Source organism: Helicoverpa zea, chromosome 23 (genome assembly GCF_022581195.2).
Source record: "Helicoverpa zea isolate HzStark_Cry1AcR chromosome 23, ilHelZeax1.1, whole genome shotgun sequence".
Classification (NCBI taxonomy): Eukaryota; Metazoa; Arthropoda; class Insecta; order Lepidoptera; family Noctuidae; genus Helicoverpa; species Helicoverpa zea.
Genome location: NC_061474.1, coordinates 9754783 through 9777061, shown reverse-complemented (window position 1 = coordinate 9777061; position 22279 = coordinate 9754783). Strand labels below are relative to the sequence as shown.

Here is a 22279-nt window from a genome sequence, read left to right as displayed (position 1 = left end):
CTGAGATATCGAGGGTGACTCTCGAAAATTGTAAGCACGCTTTGAGTTAAACTTGAAATTCGAGTGTAAGAGTCTACACAACCGTGAAGGTTTGGAACTGACATGATGAACTAACTGACTTAAACCTACCGAACCCTTTTACAAACCAAATGGGAAACAAAGTTTAAAATTGATCATGAATTGTTAGTGCTTATATTACAGAGCACCTGTGTAACCTCGCCCCTACGAGACCCTGTTATAATACTAGTTAAAGCAGATTATAATCTTAATTTGCCTTCTGTCTACTCGTAAAGGTTGTGAAAGTAACAGCTGCACCCAAGAAGATTGGATTATGGATAACCAGGTCAGGAACTGTTGTCAAAATGTTTTTTTATTTCTGTTATTTAATCATTTGGTTTCGACTTGGATGGTTAGATAGAATGAGGAGAAATTAATTGATTTGATGAGTATCTTTTGCGTGTGAGAAGAGGCCTGTGCCCAGCAGTATAAAAAGGCTGTAACAGATGAGTATTCAAGAGATTAACAAAATTCTCATAATGATTCAATTCATGAAGTATGAAGATTGATGAAGTGCTCACCTTTAGTTAAGTGCCTACTTAAAACTTGGAGTAAAATGAACGAGTATGGGAGTAGGTAGTGACGTGTTCCACGCTGCCTTGTTATTGGTGGGTAATGTCCGCTCCCGCTGAGGATGCCACGTAAGGGAGTATCGGACTTTTACTGACCTTTACTTCTAGATACCTGCACGTACAAGGGACTCGACAACTCTTCTCAATAAACCCTCAGCCCTAGCAGGCTTCGGCCCTAAGGTTCCCCGCTGGGTTTGGTGACTCTCTTTGAGGAGCGCGTGGACTAACAGGACACGGGTACGTAAAATTATTTAATGGGGTTAGAAATTTACTTATTTGAGTATAAGAACCGGCTAGGAAAGTTTAGAAATAAATACATTGATAACCATCTGGATGGACACTTAATTTATTTGGTCGCAACTAATATCAATATAAAGTAATAAAAAAATACAAACCTCCTTCTTTTTGGGAAGTCGGATAATAAATAAAAACCCAAACACGTTCCGTAATAAAATTAGAAAAATTGTATCATGACCACAAAGTCATCTATGAATATACCAGGTGAAGCTATCACCAGAGCCACATCCTCCATTCCTTAAAGAGCTGAAGAAGAATGTCTTCGTTCAATGCTGATCTCGTGTCCCGACACAGGTTTGAGCACGAAGTCCGCAGACAGCTGCAGCTGACTCATGTCAGCTCGCACTCGGTACCGCCGTATGAAGTGCGCCAACATCACCTTCATAGCTGTCATCGCATAAGTTTTTCCTGCAATTTTCAAAAAAAGTGGTATTTTTATATCTCTGGTTTTAGTATCGGCTTTGCATGGTATTACATTTAACATCATGGGAATTGGAGCTACACATTAATTCCATTCACTAAATATTCGTCTCACACTTCACGCTAATGCTGGTTATTTCTGGACATCATCTTTCTTTATATCTGTATGTATGGGATTCTATATTTCTTTGCAAATCCGTTTAGGTAATTAAAGATCTTGAGACGTTGTGGACCCACGCAAGAAAAAGAGCGAGGGCCATCGGCAGATTTGCCAAAAATCCGAAACTCAATCCACACTAAAGAGACAATATACTTTTTTAAATGTTATTTTAATACCTATACAACTACGTTTTCCCAAGCCGAATGCAGCAAAGTCTTGGCTGCTGCACGAATCATCGTTCAGCCATCTTTCTGGCCTGAACTGATCCCCTTTCTTGTCTTTGGCTGATACGTTCGGTATCAGTGGAAATATTATGCAGTAGCTGCCGGCATTCATCGTGTAATTTTCTGAAATCACAGTTACAGCCTTTTTATCACAGTCTGAAATCACAGTAAGAAAATGAATTTATTTCATCACTAATGGATCAGTACAACATATAAAGTCCTTACTTAGTTTCACATCCTGATCTATGCATCTTAGCACAAAGGGTATGATTGGAAATATTCTGAGAGACTCCATGACAACTGCGTTTGTGTAAATTAATTTGTTCAAATCATACTTTCCTACGTCTCTTTCTGGACCCAGTATTTCTAATAATCTGCAAAGATTGAAGTGTTCATTTATATCAATGTAAGTAGTTAATAAAATCAGGCTGCTCTGTATAATTTACCTACGTAAAGTGATCAGGCCAATAATGCTTTTAATAAAGAAACACTAAAGTAGTTTAAACATACATTACGTTTTATTTCCAAAAAAGACTTATTTAACTTTAAGTGAAGCAGTAATTATAATATCGTCTAAAAATTATATTCATATTATTTATTTGCATTCCACAATGTATAACATAGATACCGAGTACAATTTTGTACCATGCAGGGCATAGCAAAATAAAATGAAACAAAAATAATAATTAGTAAATCTATAGAAAATAAAAACTTACTCTTGATATAGTTTCTCTTGTGCATCAGGATGTGCTCCGAGCAGTAACATGGTGAATGTCAACTGTGTGGATGTAGTTTCAAAACCAGTTGTGAGAATTATTTCAGTTTGTTCCCTTATTTGTTTTTCAGTAAAAACACCATCTGCTGATAGATCGATCAGCAAATCTAAGAAAGCTTTGTATTTTAAACCTGAAAAAGATAAAAGTTGAATGGAAGCAAAACAAAGTTGTTTTTGTTTTCAATTTCATATAGAAGAATAAACCATCGGCCGATAGTTGGTTGACAGTTTATTTTGAAAATAATCATAAATCCTATCCAATTTTGAATCATCCTGATACCAAACAGGTTCCCAATAATAGTATTCTACCCGTACCGTTGTAATCTTCAGATGCGATTAAACTATCGGTCGAGAACTTTGAAGTGAACAGTCTCTCTAAATAATGATGTTATGACAGTGATGTACATACCGCTAGTATTTGTTTTAGTATCGGGCAAAACTTCATTTTCTTTGGCAATTCTTTTTTTTTCCAGAACCTGTAAAATACCACTTGTGTTAAATAATTGTTTCTATTTCGTTATTTTGTCTTCAATGCATCTTAAGTCGGTCTCTATCATCTAACTTACTGCTTTCGTCAATGAATGTAAATTCTTCACTAATTGATCTTCCACCTTCTTATACCCAGTTAGCCTATAAATAAAGTCGATTTGCAGCCAAAACTTGAATAACTTGTCCTTAAATATATTTATTATTTTATATGCTGATTGCAGATATTGTTCGTGCTGTTTTTCTCTAATGGCATCAATTCCGAATGTAGTAGCTGAAAAAAATAATGTTTGATGTGGTACATTTTGTACCACATCTTTGTTCAACATAAAGATGTAGTAATATATACTTTATTGTTGTTAAATAGGTTTAAAAAAATGTTATTCATTGAGGTAGGTTACGCAAAAGCATCAGATATCACAAAGATTAATTACCACAGAGCGTTTCAAAGTTGTTTCTGAGGAAATGTGGTCTGTGATCAAATAACCCTTTGCCAACGAAAGGCTCCAATTCATTGATCAGTTTCTTGGCCTGACTGTTGAACACGTCTAAGAAGCCGTGGATCACCGGCAGACTGAACGCTGGGTTCAGCAACTTGCGGTGATATGCCCATGTTTCTCCTGCAAAAGAATTACAAATCTTCTTCTTATAGGTAAATTATTTTTAAATATATAATTGCAACAGACATACACAAAGTCGTGGTGGCCTAAAAGGTAAAGCACCAACCTCTAATTTATGAGAGTGTGGGTTCGATTCCAGGTCATGCAAGTACCAATGCAACTTTTCTAAGTTTGTATGAACCTTCTAAGTATATCTTAGACACCAATGGCTGATAAAAAGCAACGGCACATAAAAAGATGAAGAAAAACATCTCGAGGAAACCTGGACTATAGTCTGAAATCACCAATTCGAATTGAGCAAGCGTGGTGATTAATGCTCAATCCTTCTCTGTGTGAGAGGAGGCCTAGCAGTGAGACAATAAAAAGGCTGTAATTAATTCCGTGTGAGATGAGGCCTGTGACTAGCAGTAAGACGACAAAAAGGCTGTAACAAAAAATATCATACTAGTATGTAATTTTGTACTATGCTGACACACAATCTAACATGGATCCTACATTATCACATTCACACACCGATTCAGTTGTTGTCATATCAATATGCTTGTTCTACGCTACCACTGCATTCTGCAGCTTTACTTATTTCTTAATGTGGTATCCTTTCAAATTATAAATAGAAAGAAAGAAAGAAAATGAGTTTTATTGCGTAAAATATAAGACGCATAAATGCCCTTACAAAATGAGCATAACACAGAAAAAAGATAATAAGAACATAAAAATTGAAAGGGAAAATATGCGTCTTAAAGCACGCAATACGGCCCTCGCTCAGCATAATGCTGCGACCCGAAACGAGACAGAGTCCCAGCGCTGGTTTTCAGCGATAGCCGGTGCTACCGCGATGACGTCAACCTGTTTTATAAAATAAATAAATAAATAATATCTACTTAACTTTGCATGAATATTGTGTAAATGATCAAAAGTCCAATGAGGAGGTTCTAGCTGTTAAAGTTTTATAGAAAACGGTCATTATCATACCTGCCGATGTTCCAATGCTATCACCCTGCCAAACTTTAACAAAATCAAATACGTAATGCCTTCGGAGACAAGACTTTGCTGCCGTCAAGGCATCTTGAGGATCTGTTATCGCTAGAAAAATAGAAGATAATACGTAAATAACTACATGGTCAAAAGGTGCAGATTTTTAGCCCACATGACATAAATTTCGAGAAATATTTTTTCGACTCACCATAATGTATTTCGGGTCCGAGTTTAAAAACAGTAACACCTCCTTGCCTTACGCAATCTTCACTTAAAATCTTGAAGAAATTGAAGAGATCTGAAGTAGAAATCAAATATTATAGGTTACTACTGAATAGCACTCTACACATGTATATTATGAGATTGACAGTTTTTGTTGGCTATATCTGAAAGAGCAGGATTCGAGGGACTGGAGACTGTGAGACAAACTGCTATAATATTCCTTGTTGCAGGAAAGTACTTACTGGAAGACCAAGTAAGTCCCTTGTGCAGATGTCCAATGATGGGCAGCACGCCCGGTAACGCGGGAGGTAGTGGATGCACTATCGTATTTGGCCACAGACGTTTCAACCAAAGGCTCCCTACAAACAAATGGTTTTTATTTAGAATAAAAAAATATATATATGTATATAGGAATTAATTTTATAAAGTTCGCAAAGTTTTATAGATACGCATATTTTTATTTTGTTGTGTTTTAGTACAAATAAATAGTTACCTATTGATAGCGAAAGATGTTAATTTTGTAACCGATTGTATGATCACAGTCGTCATAGTAGGCACGGCGGTTGCGCGGCGGCAACGCGAAACTCGCTTACTGACGCGAGTGCAGCTTAGCTAGCCCGCGTAAGAATTGTTAATGTCCATATTTGTGATGATGAAGATAATTTCGAAACATCGCGAGGAAAACGGGACATAAAAGTCTTAGAAGTATCAGCTTTGAACCAGGATAATGATGATGACTATGGATGATAAGTCCATTAATTTGTACAGTAAATGTAAAAAGTACTCACTTGCATCAAAACCAGTTTTAGATAGTTCTTTACGTTCTCTTGAGTTCTTAGCTCTCATAAAAAATATGAGTAATGAACAAAGGGCAGTAATAATTAAAATGAAAGTCAACATCTTGCGTCTGAGTGTAGACCGATACTTGGCAACATTGCGACGAGGGTTTATTTATAAGAAATCAAATAAGTTTATAAAAAAAAAAAAAAAAAATTGAACACGGCTCAATAAGCCTGATCGCACACATTCGGTTTCCAGATTCGGTTTCCTGATCGGGAATTCAGATGCGGAAAGCGAAATGCTCTTTTCGTACAAAATGTTCACAAGAGCGCACATGTTCTTACTTTTTCCGGACGGAAAAACCTGACATTCGGTTCGACTTTTTTTCCGGTCGTTCGGGTGGTCAGAACAGAAAAAAACCTATTGAAGTAATTCCGAATGCAGCGCTCGCGAACAATTTGGTTCGGCCGCCGCACACATACGGAAATTTTAACTAGTCATTTGCTTTTTTATATTTGTTTTTATTTTTGTATGTAATTTTTTTTTTTTAAGATAAGAAATTCTGTTTATTTAACAATTATCAAATAGGTAGGACTTACATAAATAAACACCTAAAAATAATCTTAAACTTACATACAGCTTAAAAATAATAAATAGCCTCAAAAAATTGGTCTTTACCGTTGTCACTCGGTAATGTACCAAAACTGACTGGCAGCATCACCACGTTGGATGGCAATGCTCAATCGTTGTGCTAAATAAACGCGGCTTTTATTTTCAAACGCGAGCGTGCGGCTCAATCAGGCATGCATATGTCTTTCTTAGCTCTTTTAACATAGAACTGACGTTCAGTCAGTCTTTGTGTATTCAGTAACGACGCTTCCTCTTTTTCTTGTTCAGCGCCAGTAAAAGTACAACAGCAATCAACTCGCCATCGCTCATAATGTCGTGTTTTCAATATAGTTCCTCTTTACGTACTGGTCATGTAAATTCCGAATAAAAAAAAACCGGAACGTGTTGCGCTAGTGTGACGGAATCCCGAATCGGAATCCTGATCGGGAAACCTAATGTGTGCGTCCAGGCTAAAGATCAAGAACCTTTGTTTCTGGGTGTTTTGTTTTTAATTTCTACCGACAAGTACGAATCGGACCCGCGCAGGTAGAGATCCGTAGGAACCATTAAAAAATGGCAATGAAAAAATCACATTATTTTGTAGTGTGTGCGCCCCCTAAAATATTAGTTTTATTCTAGTTTTCAGTATTTGTTGTTATTATAGCTACAAAAATATAAATACATCAAAAATTTTCAACTGTCCAGTTATCACGGATCTTGAGATATAATATAGAAGTACCTTCTTCCTCCGAGCCTTTTCCCTATGAAACTATGTTGGGGTCGGCTTCCAGTCAACCCGTGAAGTTACCAGGTCGACCAAATACCCTTTGGTTAGACTGGTGTCAGACATACTGGCTTTTGACTACCCGTAACGACTGCCAAGGATGTTAAATGACAGCCGGGACCTACAGTTTAACGTGCCATCTGAAACACAGTCATTGGGTTCCAAGATATACTTAGAAAGTACATACAAACTTAGAAAAGTGGCATTGGTACTTGCCGGGCCTGGAATCGGACCCACGCACTCATACTTGAGAGGTTGCTTCTTTACCAACCATGCCACCACGACTTTTTTTTTGGTCCTGTTAGTGCGGTACCGCACTGATTTCTACAAGATGGCCTTTTATTTTCTCCTTTGACCAGGACCAGTTTGTGGCTGGTTTGTAGTTTGTTTACCTCCTTTTTTTGCCCGCTTTGTTTGCGTCACAGCTAGGGCTGCCATCCGTCCGGGTTTCCCCGGATTTGACCTCGTTTGGAGGCAGGCCGTCCGGGGGACGTCCGAGCGGGGTTTCAAGAAGTGTCCGGGGAAAACCCGGACACTTTTCATGTAAGGAAGCACCTCATTGAATTTAAGTATATGTTAATAGTAAATGGACTACAAATAAGGTATTATATTGTTCGGGGAAAAATGCGATTTACCCCAAATGTCCGGGTTTTTTTAATGTTTGTCCGGGTTTGGCGAAATTCGAGATGGCAGCCCTAATCACAGCGGACGCTGCAGTTGACACGGCAGCGGCGGCGGCAGGACGGGGTGCATCGTCAGGGGACATCGGCGACGGTCGACGCATTCGAATTTGCCGACTCGAAACTGATGACGGACGCATTTTGCGCCACGCGACGAGTATTCACATTAATTACATCCAGTGATCCACTTACAGAAACAGCGTTGCGCAACAACGCCACGCAGATCATTGATGGTAACCTGTGACGCTTCCATGTTGGACTTCATATCTTCTAGGCTTGCCTGAAGACACGTTATATCTTTCAACAGGCAGATGATGTCCTGTAGGCTCTTGTCGCCGCCGTACTGTTACTGGGTTGGAAGATGGTTTCAAAAAACGATTTAATTAGCTAAAATAAAAATGTATTATGAGATGGCCTATGCCCAGTAGTGGGACGATAAAAGGCTAAAACGTTAAAGATGTATTGAGAATTAATTACAATTATTAGAAAGTTATTTGCAAGTCCAATCCAAATTGAAGAAATAATTGATATTGCTAATTACAATAACAACAGTTTCCTATTGCATTGACGTCAATGCAATGGGAAACTAAGCATTTTTATTTTATATTTCAAGCAGGCAGCTGGGTTCGTTGACTTTCTTTGAGGAGCGCGTGAACCAACAGGACACTGTCGTCTTTTAGAAACGGAGCCACCCTTGACTCACTGCCAACAGCCCCGCATCTACGGTGGCCAGAGTTCTCCTCTCGACACCTGGCGCCCGTGGTGTCTGACTATAATGGCGTCCACGGCCGATTTCGGCCACGGCAGCTGTTTTCATTTAAGGAGATCAGACAGCTGCGCAGGACATATTATAGTGCACGAGCATTTGCGCAGACACAGGTGCACTCACTATTCCTTCATTCGTATAACCCGATGGGACGACAATCTATAATTCGTTGGTCAGTGATGATTCCTGCAGTAGGTACCTATGTCTAGAGTATTTTCATCCTCCGAGCCTTTTACCAATCATGTTGGGGTCGGCTTCCAGTCTAATCGGATTCAGCTGAATACCAGTGCTTTACAAGAAGCGACAAGAAGAAGTAGGTACCTATGTCTAGAGTATTTTACGATGTTTAATTAATGTAAACATAATGATTTGTCTCACAAATATAGAGCTATTGGTCGCTTGTATTGCTATATAAACAAATTCGACCTTCGCTAACAGGTTTGAATGTAGTAGGTATATTGCTGTTTGTGCATTAAATATTTTTTATACCTCATTGACGTAAACGAAAATGCATTTTTAGGGTTCCAAACTATAAGGGCAAAACGGGACCATATTACTAAGACTTCACTTGTCTTTCCGTCTGCCACCAGTATGACCTATCTGTAATCGTAATGATCTGTATATGTAATCGTGATAGTTACATATTTGAAGTTTTCAGATGATGTATTTTTTTGTAGCCAGAGTAACAATAAAAACTAAAAACTAGAATAAAATAGATATTTTATGGGGCTCCCACAAAATAATGTGTTTTTTTTTGCCATTTTATAAATTATGTTACGGAAGTCTGTGCCCGATTCCGACTCGTACTTGCCGGAATTTTTTGTTTTGCGCGTAAATGATAACAAATAACTTCAAAGTAAATAAAAACCAAGTACCAAAAAACAAACGTTTTTGATCTTTATTTAGCTGCGTCTAAAATTTTGATTTTAGTTTTTTGAAGTAGGTACCTAATATGTTTTGAATTCCTATAAATACTCGCTTGTCGCAATGTTTTCGAAGATTAGTTTGCAATCAGGCGCAAGATGTTGAGCTTCATTCTAATAATTCTTGCACTTTGTTTATTGTTTATATATTTTATGAGAGTTGATTACTCGAGAGAACGTGAAGAATCTAAATCTGGTGTATCTGTTACTCGTGAGTATTTTCTGCTGTTTGTCTCATCGGCCTGAATCATTACACTTCATCATCATCATCTTAGCCATAGGACGTCCACTGCTGAACATAGGCCTCCCACTTAGATCTCCACAGATACCTGGTACCCTACTATATGCTGGAATATATACTATATACTATATATACTACACATACTACTACTACTACTATATACTACTACTATATATATATATATATATACTATATGCTGGAAGTCCTACGCTGCGCTTGCTAGTCCGTGGTCTCCACTCCAGCACTTTTCGACCCCATCGGCCATCTGCTGTGCGGGCAATATGGCCTGCCACTTCAACTTGCTAATCCGGTGGGCTATATCGGTGACTTTAGTTCGTCTACGGATCTTCTCATTTTGGATTCGATCACGTAGAGAAACACCGAGCATAGCCCATAGTCATAACACTTGCACACAGAAAATATACTACAATTTATGCTTGTGAAGTACGGCTGCTTTTCAATGTTCAGCAGTCAGATCTGCATTAAGCTGACTTCAGCAATCAATTTGATGTGAAGAAGTATTCGAATGGTTACAAATATTTATTCAATTGATGCATATTTTTTTTTAGTTTCAATAAACAGTTGTGCAATTTACATCGCATTTTTCTATTTTTTTGTTCTAAATCGGTTCTAAATTGGTTTCTAGGGAGCCTGTGGTTGAAACGTCTGTGGCCAAAAACAATAGTGCATCCATTACCTCCTGCGTTACCGGGTGCGCTGCCCATCATAGGACATCTTCATAAAGGATTTACCTGGTCTTCTAGTGAGTAATTATATATACATGTCGGAGCGAATACATCAGGATGGCACTATCGTCCGACATCAGTTAGGGTAATCAAGCAAAGAGATAACTCAAAGAAACTCAAAAGTCAATAACGTTTATTCAAATTAGTCAGAACAAAAGACAGCCCCCAAAACGCCCGCCCTTCGCCACTTCCTATGTGTTTTGGCTGGGGAGAAGAAGTGGCGGAACAAACTCCCCAGCAACACATGTCTGTCTGTTAGGTTAGAAGAACCGTAACAATTTAAGTTCACAAGACACTTTACATTTGGATCTACAACGGTACTACAACGCTAGGCAATAACGCTAGGTACACTACACGTAACGAAAGGCAGTAAAGCGACAACACGAAGACTTGACGAAGCCTCGACCAAGACTGAACTAAGACTCAACCGAGACTGCGCTAAGACTGAGCTCCGCGGACGCCACGCTGACCGCCACGACTCCGCCAAGCGTGCCAAAATGTTGTTTCACCGGAAACGCCGCCAGAGGGCGCGCTTGCGTGACGTTTAGTGTCCGTACTATTGACTATCTCCGACATACATATATAGGTATATTATATTTTCACATTCTCTTGTTTGTTTAGAAGATTTCTGTCCAGATTTTTTTTGGTACAGTAGTTTCAAAATTTTTATGGTACCATAAAAAAACCTGGACACGAATGTTTTCACAATGATTCGCGTCATGTGGAACGAATATTTGTCCATCGTGTGACGAGCTAATCGATTTATCGCCACTATTTTTAGTGGTTAAAATAAAATAGTTATTATTTTAATTACAAGCTCACTCTAAACTGGATTTATAACAACCTAAATTATTGATTTTCTTTTTCAGATCCCTTTAATTTCTTTAAGACTTTAAGTGAAGACTGCGTGAGGCAGGGAGGTGTTACTGTTTTGAAACTTGGACCTGAAATTCATTATGGTGAGTACAAAAACCATTTTCCTTTTGTTTGTTTTAAAATTAGCAGCTTTTGACGATGTAGTTTTATTAATGTAATTATATAACATATTTACCTCTTATTTTTACAGTAATAACAGATCCACAAGATGCCTTGACAGCAGCAAAATCATGTCTTCGAAAACATTATGTGTTCGAATTCGCTAAAGTTTGGCAGGGTAATAACTTAGCAACTTCATCAGGTGTGTACATTTCCATGAAACTTTAACAGTTAAACCTTCCAAATGCTCAATATATGCATCTTAAGAAAAGCTGCTTCATCATCTCAGCCCTAGGACGTCCACTGCTGAACATAGGCCTCCCCCTTAGATCTCAACAGATACCTGTTGGAGGCGAGCTGCATCCAGCGTCTTCCGGCGAACTTTATAAGGTCGTCTGTCCACCTGCTTACGTCTTTTTTTATTTTTCCAAAAACATATCACAACTGACAAAGTCCATAATATCCTAGAAGTCCATATGAGGCTATCATCAGCACAAACATACTAAATTATATCTTCATACCATTCACCCAAATTCATCTTTAAAAATATACATACATACCTATGTAATTTGTAAGACACAATATTTAATTTCCTTGCAGGAGAAACATGGAAACAACATCGCAAGATGATTAACCCAGCGTTCAGTCTGCCGGTGATACACGGTTTCATAGACTTGTTTAATAATCAGGCCAAGAAACTGCTCAATACATTGGAACCTTTCGTTGACAAAGGGCTATTTGATCACAGCACTTATTTCCTCAGAAGCAACTTTGAAACGCTTTGTGGTAATTATTTTTAGGAGTCCGACAACATATTATGCATTATCAGATGCTTTTTCTCAACCAACGTCAATTATTGAAGTGTTATTATAACACTTCAAACTGCTTGAAATCTTTATGCTGCTAAATAAGTAACATCTGATCAAAATAATGACCGACACTAATACATATAATAAAAGTCTGGCATGGAATTAATGCCCATTTTCACCAACAAATACCTAAATTTATGGATTCCCTAAGAGCATTTAGAGAACACTTAAGATGAATTTCGTTTTCACCGAAGTTTAAGTGTCCCTTACAACCTTTATTATTGGGGAGCCCTTATTCTAAGTGACACTTAGGAAAACGTAAAGAGATCGTTGGTGAAAACGGGCATATTATGTGTAATAGTATGTTTAAAATTACTACTTGCAGCTGGTACATTTGGAATAGATGCGATCAGCCAGAAACAGCTAGATAACTATGTGAGCTCAGCATATGCAGTAATTAATCTTATTGTAGCCAAGTTATTCAAGGTTTGGCTGCAAATCCACCTGATTTACAAGCTGTCTGGGCTAAAGAAGAAGGAAGATCAATTAGTGGAGAATTTACATTCATTGACGGAAACAGTAAGTTCGATAATAATGATTCATCATAGATTAAACGAAGAAGTATTTTATGACATTTTGATATAAGTGGTTTTATTACAGGTTTTACAAAAGAAAAAACTTGCAAGGGAAAATGAAGCTTTGTCCAACACAGTCGAATCAAAAACTAGCGGTACGTACAGCAGTGCTAATATTTTTATTATAAATACCTATAGTTTATATAAAATGTATTTACTGTCACGAACATATTCAACTTTTTGGAATTTGATTTACTGGTAAACCAGATTTTGGTATCATTTTCAGGCTTACAGTACAAACCTGTCTTAGATCTGCTGGTAGACCTGTCAGCAAATGGTGCTTTAACAGAAAAAGAAGTTAAAGAACAAACTGAAGCACTTCTAACAGCTGGTTTTGAAACTACATCCAATCAGATGGCATTCATGACAATGCTGTTAGGGGCACATCCTGAAGTTCAAGATAAATTGTATGAAGAGTAAGTTTTAAAACATACCACAGTACATTGTTACTGTTACTGCTACCACTGCTGGGCACTGGCACCTCCTCTCACACATTGATGGATTGAGCATTAATCACAACGCTTGCTCAATGCGGGTTGGTGATATCAGAGTATATAGTCCAGATTTCCTCAAGATGTTTTTCTTCGCCTTTTCATCACCCAATGGCCATTCCATTCGTTTTATACTTTAGTTTGAACCACAAAGAAAAATATTTGAAAAAGTCGTCTTTGCAGGCGAATACATATTTACAAATAATTGGTTTGACTCTGTTTTTATTTAAGGCATTACTGGGGCCGATTCTCCTAAGTTAATAATGTCAAAATTGAATGGAAATCGAATCGTAATATGACCGCAATAGCAGTTTTAACCATATCGGGCATTCTGCTACTAATATAAGACCAATCGTATTCCAACGGCATTCGATTGGTTTGCGATTGGTCTGCTATTTTGGTGATTTTAGTCTATACGGTAGTTTGCTCTACAATCATATTGCAATCGTAAATCGTTTGCAGGCAAAATAATTCATTATTGAATGACAGAAAAGGATAAAAACGTTTATTTAAAAAAAAATTGCGTAGTGCCACATACGCTTCAATCGTAATCGAGTCGGAATTGGATCGCAGTCGAATGTGAATCGTATGTTGCTTAAGTAAAATTAGGAGAATCGGGTCCCTGGACTGATTCCTCTACATAATGTAGGTTACATTTTACATAGAAAAACTGATGTCATTAATTCTGTCAATAAACATGAAGATTATTATTATTACAGGCTTGTAGCAGTACTGGGTCCTGACAGAGATGTAGGAAAGGAGGATTTGAACAAACTGGTTTACACAAACGCAGTTATAATGGAGACTGTTCGAGTGTTTCCAGCTGTACCTGTTATACTAAGATGCGTAGATCAGGATGTGAAACTAAGTAAGGACTCGACTCCCGATTTATGAATGCTTAGAATAAATAGTACATTTTCCATACTACCTTCATACCGGAGAATAAGTAAAAAAAGGTGTATTTTGATTTCAGAAAACTACACGATGAGTGCAGGCACTTACTGTATTATATTTCCTCTGGTTCCGAACATTCCAACCAAAGAATTTAAAGGGGATCAGTTCAAGCCTGAAAGATGGCTGGATGATACTTTCAACTGCAAACAAGACTTTGCTGGATTCGGATTGGGAAAACGTGGTTGTACAGGTATGTAAACTTTCTTTTCTGTCAGATTTTAAACAAATATCTCAACAATCTGTGACGATACTTCTTCTGTTGCACGGTGTCTTGGGTTCGAATCCCGGATAGAGCTGAAAACCCTTTGTGGGTTTAAGCAACTTTGACTAAGCAGCTTGGAATTAGGAAGTTGGTAATTTATATGCCTATGTATCAGATAGCTCGATGTACTGTGCCTGATCCCTCCGGTCGTGTCGGATTGCCGTCCCATCAGGCTACGCGAGTGAAGGAAGAGGGTGTTCCGTTGTCTGTGCAAATGCTTATGCACTATAATATGTATTGTGTAGTCGGGTGATCTCAGATTAAATGAGAATAGCCACAGTGACCGACATTTTGTAGGACGTCATTGCTGTATAAATGTCTCGACTGTCTCGTTGGCCTGGTGGTCGCAAGCGCGGCTGCTGTGCTCGAGGTCTCGGGTTCGATTCCCGGGTCGGGCCGAAACCGCTTTGTGGGTTTTCTTAAACTTTGACAAAGCAGCCCGCAGTCTGGAAGTTGGTGATTGATTCATCCGTACATCGGAGAGCACGTAAATGCTCGTCCACTATAATATGTCCTGCGCAGCTGGCTGATCTCCTTAAATGAGAACAGCCGTAGTGGCCAAAATCGGCCGTGGACGCCATTATTATAAATGTCTCATACGTCTTCCAGGTAAAACATATGCGATGACAGCTATGAAGGTGATGTTGGCGCACTTCATACGGCGGTACCGAGTGCGAGCTGACATGAGTCAGCTGCAAGTGTCTGCGGACTTCGTGCTCAAACCTGTGTCGGGACACGAGATCAGCATTGAACGAAGACATTGTACAGCAACTTAACCTATGTTTTGAGATTACTAATGATTGTTATGCTGAATTTTATGTAAAACTTCTAATAAAATGAGTATGATATGATTGAGTGTGGCTATGATTTATTTGAGGTGTATGAGGATGGATACAATAGTCCTGGTTGGATTGATATAAGGGGATAAAGGGAAAGGAAACTAACAATCAATCAATCTTTCTCAGTAATCTAGTAATCTTCAACTAATGTAGGTCTTGAGCCACCGAAATCGAGCCTCCTTCTTTGTCTAATTTTTCATTTTCAATTCAAGAACTACTAACCTAACAGGCTTATGTCACACAGGGGTATCGGTGAGTCTAAGTAACTGTGTTGTTAGATAGGCTGTAGCTCCATGTAAAATACTAGCACTTAGCTGTATCTGGTTAGGCTGTTAGGCATTTTCCCAAATATTAATATTTTTGTGTCGGCTACCAGGTAAAATAGTAAAACAAACGGCAATGTAGGAAATAAATGTAGCTTTCCTAAATTTCATTAGGTTTTTCTAAGATGTTAGTATAAAGATAAAAAAGGTCAAAAATATTTTGTTTTCAATACCTATACAGGCCATTTCCCTAAGTCGAATCCCAATCACCATTTAACTATCGTTTTGGACTGAAATTATCAACTTCCATGCTGCTGATAGCTCCAAGGTTTTGACATCGGAAGAAATATAAGACAATGACTGTATGTATACGGATAATGTAGGTACATCATCTGTATAAAATTCAACACCAGCTATCACAGTTCTTGAGAGGCAGCGTAGTGACATACGGACATCGAAGTCTTAGTAATAGCGCTACATTTTAGACTTTGGGGTAAGGAACTCTAAAAATATACTTCTACCGGACCCATTTACATAACAGGTAGATAAGATACTCTTTGATAATAATACAAAAATCAAAAACTCGCTTGCTTGTTTTATTTTGCAACTACGATTATAATGAATCATTCATGTTTTTATTTATAATTATAGAGCACTTGTGTGACCTCGCCCCGTACTTACTGGACTACTATATTTACATACTAAAAATAAAATTTGCCAATAGGGAATGTATCCAATAGTACTTATTCAACTAGAATATGATGTCCTCCTAGCCGATTATCGGCCACGGCGACTGTTCTCATGGAGGAGATTAGCGAACTGCGCAGGACATATTATTGTGCACAAGCATTTGCGGAGACACAGGTGCACTCAATATTCCTTCACTCTCATAATCCAATGGGACGGCAATCCGACACGACCGGAGAAAGATCAGGCGCAGGATCGACATTTACGTGCTCTCCGATGCACGGGTGTATCAATCACCAAACTTCTAAAACCCACAAAGCGATTTCGGCCCGACTCGGGAATCGAACCCGAGACCTCGTGCTCAGCAGCCGCACTTGCGACAGCTAGACTAACAAGGCAATTAGAATATAAGTAGGTACTAAAGTGAACTATTACTTAGGGTTGTGTTATAAACGAGCATTTTGTATGGCAATAGGTAAGTAGTAAGAACATCACCTAATCATCAGAATTATTCGATTCGGAAGAATCGAAATAAATAAATAAATAATAATGTCGGGACACCTTTTCACACACGGTCGGTTAGCCCCATGGTAAGTTATTTATTAACTTGTGTTATGGGTGCTAACACAACTGATAAACTACATATAGCTACATATATACATATTTATAAATACACATCATAACACCCAGACCACGGCTAACAAGCATTACTAACATAGGTAAAGGTTATTGTAACCTAACAGACAGACATGTGTTGCTGGGGAGTTTGTTCTGCCACTTCTGGGGAGAACCCAGCCAAAACACATAGGAAGTGGTGAAGGGCAGGCGTTTTGGGGGCTGTCTTTTGTTCTGACGTTCGAAAAGTGCTGATCTATCAGCTTCATTTGAATAAACGTTTTTGAGTTTTGAGTTTGTTTGAGTTATCTCTTTGCTCGATTACCCTAGCTGATGTCGGACGATAGTGCCATCCTGATGTAGCTCCGACGTATGGATATGTAGTAGAATTACTATAATGAGAACTAGCATAATGAAATATAAGTTCTACAAATCAGCTAGTTATAACTGAATTCCACGGTCCCGTATAGACATGTGATGTGATCCCTGTCTTCCCCTTTCCCTTGATCGAGGATCTGACTCCATTAAAATTGTATACATTTTAATTATTTTGTTGGAAAGCAATTTGTATTCCTTTTGCAGGAGAAACATGGACGCGTCATCGCAAGTTGCTGAACCCAGCGTTCAGTCTGCCGGTGATCCACGGCTTCTTAGACGTGTTCAACAGTCAGGCCAAGAAACTGATCAATGAAGTAGAGCCTTTCGTCGGTAAAGGCCTATTTGATCACATACCATATTTCCTCAATAACAACTTTGAAACGCTCTGTGGTAATTAATTTTGTGTTATCTGAGGCTCTTGCGTAACCTACCTCAATAAATAACCAGTTTTTTTAACCTGTTAAACTTGTATGAGTTTACAAAAAACAGTGGGACAACAAAAATAAATTTTTCTACATCAAAGATATTTATTTATTTAATATTATTTATTTCAGCTGGCACATTTGGAAATGATGCCATCAGTGAAAAACAGCACGAACAATATCTGCAATCAGCATATAAATTAATACACCTATTTAAGGAAAAGTTATTTAAGGTTTGGCTGCAAATCGACTTTATTTACAAGCTAACTGGGTATAAGAAGAAGGAAGATCAATTAGTGAAGAATTTACATTCATTGACGAAAGCAGTAAGTTAGATGATAAGGATGACATGATACATAGAAGTTGAAATTATGAAATATTTTTTTACATAATCATTTAACACAAGTGGTATTTTACAGGTTCTGGAACAAAAAAGAATCACCAAAGAAAATGAAGTTGAAACAAATACTAGCGGTATGTGTGTGGTGGCCTTATCGTTGACTTGACCACTTCATGAAAAGACTCGACCATTTCATGAAATGGTCCCGTTTCATGAAATGTTTCACTGTTTATTGGCCACATCATGATGTGACTTGGGCAAATCAATGATGAGAAATCGTTTCTCGATATGTGCAACTAAAAGCTCGGCTTCTTCATGAAATGATCAAAATTAATTGATCACATCGTAAAATAGTTATGTAAATTGCCCCTAGGGGCGCTGCCAGCGCTTTATTTACGTTTGAAGATGGCGGCCGTTGACTGCATTGAAAATTCTTGCAGCGAAAAATTGAATAATTCGTTTGAGGAAAAAGTGACAAAAGAGTGTACGACGAAAATAATAATAATATAAAATAATTCTACGTTGGTGAATTATAACAACGTTTTTAATTATAAGGTTATAAAACAAATCAAGAACAGTAGGGTGACCACGCCAAAGACGTCCATGGACTATTACTGGCTGTCAAAATATAACGTTATGGAAACTGCAGATGAGGAATATCTTATATTTAAGGAAAAATGCGTCGACTATCCTACTATGCGTATAATTCCGATGGAGAAGTATTTTAAAATATTAAAGGAACTTCATAAAACTGTTGGATAAGGTGGACGACTAAAAATGATTCAACACATTAAAAATAGGTTAATATCCCAAAGAAACCCATTGAACTATTTATTGACTATTATTGTGTTATTAATAATAATATATATGACAGGAACATACTTTGCTGTTTAATTTGCTTACTCCAAACCCCATGGAATTATTTATCAGCGATGTAACCCTTATAACTTCTTGCTAGTAGTAGCGAGTGTAACATCCACCAGATACAAGAACCCACCGCTCTCAGAACCCATCCCAAACGAGCCAGCTGAGCGCAGACCTAGGTAAGGTGGGGAAACTCGTCTACCCCTATAGTCTGCAACATAGTATGCAACAATAATGTCCTCTTAGCCAATTATCGGCTACGGCGGCTGTTCTCATGTAAGGAGATTAGCCAACTGCGCGAGACATATTATAGTGCACAAGAATTTGCGAGGTGACACACAGACACAGCTGCACTCACTATTCCTTCACTTCCATAGCCCGATGGGACGGCAATCCAACACGATCGGAGAGAGATCAGGCGCAGGACCGACATTTACGTGCTCTCCGATGCACAAATACCAACTTCCAAGCTGCGGGCTGTTTCGTGAAAGTCTCTAAAACCCACAAAGCGATTTCGGCTCGACCCGGGAATCAAGACCTCGTGCTCGACAGCTGCGCTTGTGTCGCAAGCTAGACCAACGAGGCAGTGAACCTACAGGTTACGTCATTTTAGATTAAGTGTGTTCTATTTTAAGATTCCTAAAATGTTACTAAAGTTCCTATTTTATTTAAATTATTATGTATGTCGGACTTAAAGGACAATGAACAAGTTCTTACTCTTTATATTTGCAATCGAAGTTATGAAAAAAACCTAAGTGTTTTTGCCTCCTGACAATTTTGAGCTGTGAAAAATTTCACAACTACCAGATTTTATGAAATTAAACTCCAATGGGTCGACCCAATATATTGTGGATTTATATTAAATATTTATGGATACCCTATTATACCATACGGCCAGACGTGGATGACAAAATCGAGAAATGTTGACGATTTAACGATCTGGTCAAATTAACATGAACATTTCATGAAACGCAACCATTTCATGAAATGCTCAAGCTTTTCATGAAGTGGTCAATTCTACGATATGGCTACGACATGTGCATCGGTATCGATCCTTACAACATTATTATTTAAAGCGACTGTCCACTTTACTTATAGTCGGCCGATAGCTTGATCGCATGTGGAGATTACAACGGTACGGGTAGAATACTATGATTGGGAATCCAGTCGGTATGAGAACGATTCAAAATTGGATAGGCTTCATAATTATTAAAAAAAAATGACAATCAACTATCGGCCGAAGGTTTATTCTTCTATATGCTGGAGGATATATATGTCATGTAATTGAAATTGAAAAAAAAAAAAAACTTGTTTGATTTGCTCCCATTCAACTTTTATCTTTTTCAGATTTAAAATACAAAGCTTTCTTAGATCTGTTGATAGACCTATCAGCTGATGGTGTTTTTGCTGAAAAAGAAATAAGAGAACAAACTGAAATAATTCTGACAACTGGTTTTGAAACTACATCCACACAGTTGACATTCACCATGTTACTGCTCGGAGCACATGCTGATGTACAAGAAAAACTATATCAAGAGTAGGTTTACGACGATATTATAAAAGCCACTTCACTGAAGGTTGTTTTAGACAAGAGTTTAAATCCTAAAGTAAAACAAACAAAAGTAAAGTAAACAGAAACGAAACGAAAACGTTTCTGTTTCCAAAAAAGTCTTTTTTACTTTACATGCATACAAACTGTCTTTATTTAAGGCACTATCGGACTGAACAATACGCGTCTACAAATTATATGGTGCAGCCTGATTTTTTAACTATATTTATACAAATGAAAACTTCAATGTTTGCAGATTATTAGACGTACTGGGTCCCGAAAAAGACGTAGGAAAATATGATTTGAACAAATTAGTTTATACAAACGCAGTTCTCATGGAGTCTCTCAGAGTTTTTCCAACCGTACCCGTTGTACTAAGATGTGTCGATCAGGATGTGAAACTAAGTAAGGACCCAGCTTTAGATTAATAGTTCATTTTTTGTATTAACTTCGGACCATACGTCACGAAATTAATTAATTGTACTCTCTCTGATTTCAGAAAACTACACAATGAATGCAGGCAGTTACTGTGTAATATTTCCTCTGATACCAAACGTATCAGCTAAAGACAAGAAAGGGGATCAGTTCAGGCCAGAAAGGTGGTTGGATGATGATTCTTGCAATAGCCAAGACTTTGCTGGATTCGGCTTGGGAAAACGCGGTTGTATAGGTATATAGATAACAATTTAAATCATTCTTGTCTATTTTGTGTGGACTAAGTTTCGGATTTTTGGCAAAACCCGATGGCCCTGAGGTTGATGTGTACTAACGACTGTTATCATGAGTACAGCACAAGATCTCAAGATCTCTTATTCCCTAAACATAATTAAATTGAGTTTCAAAGGAGTATTGAACCCCTTTCATGTAGATATAAAGAAAAACGATGCCCGTAAGAAAGACCTAGCATTAGTGTGACGTGCGAGAGGAACAATCTAGTGAATGGAATGAATCTGTGGAGCGAGAACAAGCTCCGATTCCAATGATGTTGGATGTAGTAATAGCAGAGCTGGTGCCGGAATCAGAGATAAAACAAACATGATTTAATATCTTAATAAATAATCTCTTCCAGGCAAAACATATGCGATGATAGATATTAAAGTGAAGCTAGCACACTTCATACGGTGGTACCGAGTGCGAGCTGACATGAGTCAGCTGCAGCTGTCTGCTGACTTCGTGCTCAAACCTGTGTCGGGACACGAGATCAGTATTGAACGAAGACATTCAACAGCTGCATGAGGAATGGAGAAAGTGGCTCTGGTGATAGCTTCACCTAGAATATTTATTGATGACTTTGTTTCAGGTCATGATACAAATATTCTTATGAAATATGTTTCTGTTAATCTTGAGTCGATTCAGGATTGGTACAATTTATTAAGCGACTTCCCAAAAAAGAAGGTTCTTAATTTGGAAGTTTGTATTTTTTATTGGATTGTATTCTTATTAGCTACGACCAAATAAATTAAATGATACTGCCTGTCTGACCTCTTCAACCCTACTTAGGCAACCTAGGATACCTTAGGATACCATTGGTAAAACTGGATGCTATACTTTTCAAACTTTGTGGGTAGACAAAGGCAAATTATCTGCTTTAAATAGTTTTAACCAGGGTCTCGTAAGGGCGAGGTCATGCAGATCACAGAGAACATTTGTATATCAGATGCTCCACGATATAGGTACTTACAATGGATGATCAATTATAAACTTTGTTACGTTAACTTGTTTGTCTGGTATAAAAGGGTTCTGTAGGTAAAAGCAAGTTTTTTCTATTTTTTACCAAATTTAAAATGTATATATTTATTTTTTAAACTTTCGAAGCGATTATTTCCGAAAATATTAATAACATTAACAAAAAATGATTT

General features: G+C 37.9%; 3 protein-coding genes and 1 long non-coding RNA gene across 4 annotated transcripts; 3 read left to right on the top strand and 1 right to left on the bottom strand.

Moving 5' to 3' along the window:
• Nucleotides 1–205: 205 nt before the first annotated feature.
• LOC124642005 lies at nucleotides 206–903 on the top strand. Its single transcript, XR_006985725.1, has 2 exons — nucleotides 206–343; nucleotides 738–903. It is a non-coding gene; the product is annotated as an uncharacterized LOC124642005 (long non-coding RNA).
• A 71-nt stretch (nucleotides 904–974) lies between these two features.
• LOC124641737 (cytochrome P450 4c3-like) lies at nucleotides 975–3604 on the bottom strand. The gene is made up of 7 exons (XM_047179903.1): nucleotides 3559–3604; nucleotides 3072–3265; nucleotides 2915–2981; nucleotides 2447–2636; nucleotides 1956–2104; nucleotides 1683–1853; nucleotides 975–1334 (listed from the first exon to the last, which is right to left on the bottom strand). The coding sequence occupies exons 1-7, from the start codon at nucleotides 3602–3604 to the stop codon at nucleotides 1165–1167; spliced, it is 987 nt and encodes a 328-aa protein (XP_047035859.1). The 3' UTR covers nucleotides 975–1164.
• Nucleotides 3605–8237: 4633 nt separating this feature from the next.
• LOC124642004 (cytochrome P450 4C1-like) lies at nucleotides 8238–15318 on the top strand. The gene is made up of 11 exons (XM_047180293.1): nucleotides 8238–9561; nucleotides 10238–10354; nucleotides 11207–11296; nucleotides 11404–11514; nucleotides 11913–12098; nucleotides 12507–12700; nucleotides 12782–12851; nucleotides 12983–13172; nucleotides 13967–14115; nucleotides 14221–14391; nucleotides 15073–15318. The coding sequence occupies exons 1-11, from the start codon at nucleotides 9450–9452 to the stop codon at nucleotides 15237–15239; spliced, it is 1557 nt and encodes a 518-aa protein (XP_047036249.1). The 5' UTR covers nucleotides 8238–9449; the 3' UTR covers nucleotides 15240–15318.
• Nucleotides 15319–16717: 1399 nt separating this feature from the next.
• On the top strand, nucleotides 16718–22202 carry LOC124641735 (cytochrome P450 4c3-like). Its single transcript, XM_047179902.1, has 8 exons — nucleotides 16718–16727; nucleotides 17450–17635; nucleotides 17800–17993; nucleotides 18087–18141; nucleotides 20219–20408; nucleotides 20677–20825; nucleotides 20920–21090; nucleotides 21490–22202. Exons 1-8 carry the CDS (start codon nucleotides 16718–16720, stop codon nucleotides 21654–21656), a joined length of 1122 nt encoding a protein of 373 aa, XP_047035858.1. The 3' UTR covers nucleotides 21657–22202.
• Nucleotides 22203–22279: the final 77 nt, after the last annotated feature.